The sequence below is a fragment of the Lepidothrix coronata genome, unplaced genomic scaffold, assembly GCF_001604755.1.
Source record: "Lepidothrix coronata isolate B3197 unplaced genomic scaffold, Lepidothrix_coronata-1.0 Scaffold4, whole genome shotgun sequence".
NCBI lineage: Eukaryota > Metazoa > Chordata > Aves > Passeriformes > Pipridae > Lepidothrix > Lepidothrix coronata.
The window spans coordinates 11,188,898-11,193,351 of record NW_016690184.1 but is presented as its reverse complement, the minus strand read 5'-3'; the positions used below and the strand labels follow the sequence as shown (position 1 = coordinate 11,193,351).

The 4,454-nt window shown below is 46.8% G+C and overlaps 1 protein-coding gene across 1 annotated transcript; it reads right to left on the bottom strand.

Annotated features, from left to right (window-relative positions):
* Positions 1-474: 474 nt before the first annotated feature.
* GJA10 (gap junction protein alpha 10) lies at positions 475-2,049 on the bottom strand. The gene has a single exon (XM_017824062.1). It carries the CDS (start codon positions 2,026-2,028, stop codon positions 475-477), a length of 1,554 nt encoding a protein of 517 aa, XP_017679551.1. The 5' UTR covers positions 2,029-2,049.
* Between the last annotated feature and the right edge of the window lie 2,405 nt (positions 2,050-4,454).

The window sequence follows — 4,454 nt, the reverse complement described above, 5'->3', positions numbered from 1 at the left end:
GTAAAGGAGCCTCTATGCTCTCAGAGGACAAAACCGGTGATCTGAGGCAATCAGAATTCAAATAAAATCAGAATTTTAAGAAAGCCTTGTTGATTCTTGAGTGCAAGCACTATATGTTATCAACCCTGACTGTAAGCAAGCCTAGAGCATGTGGCCAAAGAAGAGAAACAGCTGCTGAAAAAGCAATTCTGTAGTCATTGGCTCTGCATTGCAATTATTTGGTGGGGTTTTTTTATATGTATATCTTCTGATTTATTAATTGAATTACTGAACTCAGTGGTCACCTCTAGGACAAAGCCCCTGAAGCTGAGAGAAGTTGGTCATTGAACTCAGTGAATTAAAGACTTCTCTTTCTTAGTGTCCACCTGGGTGGAGCTGAAGAAGTTTTCCCTGGCACGGTCCCCGTCGAGTTGATTGGGATGATAGAATGAGTATAAAGAAGCTGAGATTCGGTGACTTAGAGCTCCTCAGGACTCAGGAATTCCCTAGTGTTTCTGTTTTCACTGCAAAAGGAGACTCAAAGTTTGGCAGCTTGGCATGGTCCGGGAGACCGCGATGCGCTGGGGCTGTGTTGTAAGTCCTGCCCGAGCCTTCCTGCCCCCTGGCTCGGCCTCTCCTTCCCCGTGCCGGGACAGGGTGCGGGGGCCCCCCTTCGCCCACCTCCCTCGGGCTGCCCCGGGCGCTACTTGCCATGGACACGCGGCGTCCCATATTGGCGGCGGGCGGCGGGCTGGGCGCGCCCTCCTCGCGGCGCTTCCCCTCAGAGCCGGACACGGACCCGGAGCCGGGGCCGGAGCCGCCGCGGGACGCGGTGCCCTCGCTGTCGCTGCCCGCCCGGCTCCCGGTGAGGACGCGGGAGAGGAAGCTGGACTTGCGCGTGCCTGGGCAGTGCCCGCTGTCCGGGGAGTCGCCGCGCTCCTCATCCAGATCGCGGCAGGCGCTCACCCGGCTGTGCCTGCGGGGCGCCCGGCGGGCGGCGGCCGGTGCCCCCGCCGCCCCTGCCCCGCCGCCCGGCGCGGCGGCCCGCGGCGCATCCTCGCTGCTGGAGGAGGGCTGGTGCTGTCCGTGGTGCCGGCGGCGGGGCGGCGGCGTCCCCCGGAGCTGCCCGCGGTGCTGCCGGGCCGGCGGCGGGCCGGGGGCGCCGGGCGCGGGAGGCGGTGGCGGGAGCGGGGCGGGCGCGGGGCGCGGCGGGGCCGCGTTGCTGGCCAGGCGGGGCGGCGACGGCACCACGGAGCTCTTCTTGGAGTTGTACAGGCTGGGATCCTCCTCGGCGAGGCCTGCCGACCACTGCGGCTGCCCGCAGAGGCTCTTCTGGATCTTCTTGAGGCCCAGGTGAGCGATTTCTAGGATGTTGAGGAAGAGGGAGACGGCGGCGATGCTGTTCATGAAAACCATAAAGATGGTCTTCTCTGTGGGTCGGGACACAAAACAATCCACCGTGTTAGGGCATGGGGGCCGAGTGCATTTGTAAAGAGGGGACATGTGAAACCCATATAAAAGATACTGACCTATCATAAAGCCCACTTCGACCACCGACCGGGTCAGGATATGTAGGATATAGGTGCGCAGCAGGGACCCTCTCAGGGGTGCCTTATTCACTTTCTTCTGTTCCTCCAGCTTACGCAGTTCTCTCTCTACTCTCCTGTGTTCCTCGAGCATGGGCTCCAGGTCTTCCAGCTGAGCCCGCAGGTGGGCTTTCCTGTTCTGTCGCTCTTTCTCAAGCGCCCTTAACCTATAGAGTGCATGGCCCATGTACACTAATGATGGGGAGGAGACAAATATGATCTGTAGAACCCAGTATCTGATCAAAGAGATGGGAAAGGCTTTGTCATAACAGATGTTGTTGCAGCCAGGTTGCTCTGTGTTGCAGATGAACTCGGACTGCTCGTCGTCCCAGACATCTTCAGCAGCCACTCCCAGCACCAGCATCCGGAATATGAACAGGATTGTGAGCCAGATTTTGCCAACTATGGTGGAGTGGATGTGCACTTCTTCAAGGATGCTGCCCAACAAGTTCCAGTCCCCCATGGTCAGAAGTTCATTTCTGAAACAAACAAAAAAAAGGTATTTTCATACAATGATGGTTTTCTTTTGGAAATCTCCCATTTAAGTTTGTTCTGTTTCATTTTGTTTTAATAATGATCTTTCATATACAGTCTTTTGATAGCAAGAGAATTCTTAGAAGTTCATAATTATTTTCTACTTACTGGGTCTACAAATTAATTCAGACTTCATGATTACTGGTCAAAGATGCAAATATGAGATGACTTTAGGATTAAGAGAAATTGATTTCACCTGTAAGCCACACTGCTTGTAATTGCCCACAGTTTTACACTACTTTCTTCCCACTAGAAAAGAAGACAATTTCTTTCCCAATTTGCAAATCCTCTGCCAACTACAGTTTAATTCTATACCCACTCCATTCCACATTGACTGTGGCTTTGCCATAGTGTTGCCATAATATATAATGCTCATGACTTTCATTTCTTGGATAAAGTTTTGAGAAGTATCCTATAACTGTGACAAAAACAAAAAAAATTAATTTTTTACCCCAAGATAGTAGCATTATTAGCCCCATCCATCCAATATGTTCCCATCTATCAAGGTAACAATTCACAAGTTTCTCCCTTGGCTTCCTAAAACTACAAATCCATCACTGCTTTACACATAGCTGTACATTTGTAGTTCTAGGATAATATAAATGAGTGCTTCTAAGATAAATATCTTTCATTTTATGCATAAAGTTTTACTGAACCACCAAGACTTTGTCTTAATTATTAATTTCAACATAAAAGATAAAAAAATCAGGGATTGCACAGTGGAGGGATATGGAGGTTTTTAGCTGTGAGTGTGCAATGATCTTTTTAACTACCTCGTTCCCAGGATCTCTTTGACTTATCAGGAAATTCATCTACATTCTGCTACCAAGCTGCTGCTTTGGAAAAACTTAGGAGCTTCAGGTAAGGTAGGGAATTTAAATGTAAGGTATTTGACTGTTTATTTGTGAATACACTGCATATTTGATGTTGTGTCCCTGTATTTTTTTTCTGCTAATTTGGCAATAAATTATTGAAAGCATCTGGGATCATATCTACCGTAGGGTTTGCACTTTAATTTTTTACGCTACTGTACTTACAAAACTTCCCAAATTCCACTAAACTACAGCCTTCAGTAAAGTCCAGTTTCTGAGCATTTTTTTTTTTTTGAGTGTGGCTGGATGACATGCCCAAAATCTTACACAAATTTAAATGATATCATAGTTGGGTGATATCACCATTATCGATATGGCTTGGTTACGGTTTATGATATGATCTCAGGTAGTACAGTTCTGCTTTGAGGCTGTATGTATCCATAATGCGAGTAAAGTTTTCCAGTTGTAACCAGCATTCTCAGCATAGGCATCCTACAGATTTTATTATTCCGTCTGGCATTTATTTTTTCTCTGCAATCTGAATTTGCACAATCAACTTTCCTTTTCACATACATAACTGCTTAAGGAAACCTAGCTAGTCAAGTAATTTCTTAGGTGCTGTGACACTCTTGGAATATCTTGTTTCCCCACTCCCATGTATATCACTGAAATAAGACACATGAGAAAAAAAGTCAGCAATAATTATTGTCGCCTATTTTCCTCATCTTTAAATAACAATATCAAATCTTTCTTCTGATTTCATATGGGTTTTATTCAGAGCAGATATCAAATTATTGCAATGTCATTGTCTGGGCAGGTGCAAACGTTAATCTGTCAATTGGTTTGCTGGAAAATGTTACATCTCAAGCTAGCCATGTCAAACCTGTTTTTCCAAGCTTGGAAGTGCTGATACAGAACATTTGATCTTCAGTAAAGGGAAAAGTAGAGGTTTACACAGAGCAAGTTCCCAGACCCAGAATACTAAGGAGGCCAAGTACAAGCGGGTGACACTTGCTGGTTGCTCCGTTCTACTTCCCCTGAAAGATGACTGAATGATGGCAATGCAACAGTTAAGCAAAGGAGCTTTGGGTATATTTGCTGCCCTGCAAATGGCTGATCCATCACTGAAATTGATAGATTCAGCAAAAAAATCCTAACACCAAACAACAAAAACCCACGTGGGATGCTAAAATATAAATGCAGGAATGAAATGGGAAAGGAGACTCGTGTTAATCCCAAAGATGAAATGCTAGCATTCCTCTAGCAGTAGGAACGGTCATTGTCTGTTTTGGAGGAGAAAATGAATGTAACCCTTCGGGGCAAGAGAGGAGTATAAGCATATCACTCTGGCTTTACAGATGCTTGTTTCTTAAGCTGTTTCTACCAGTATTTAAACAACTCTGTCCTCACCTTTCCTTTATAAAAGCCGACACAACACAGTAATTGTAGGAGTGGTGTAATTCACCCTGTTAGTCGGTCTATTATACCAGGTCACTTTCCCTCAACTCACTGGTAGAAATGCAGTATAAATATAGACACAGTG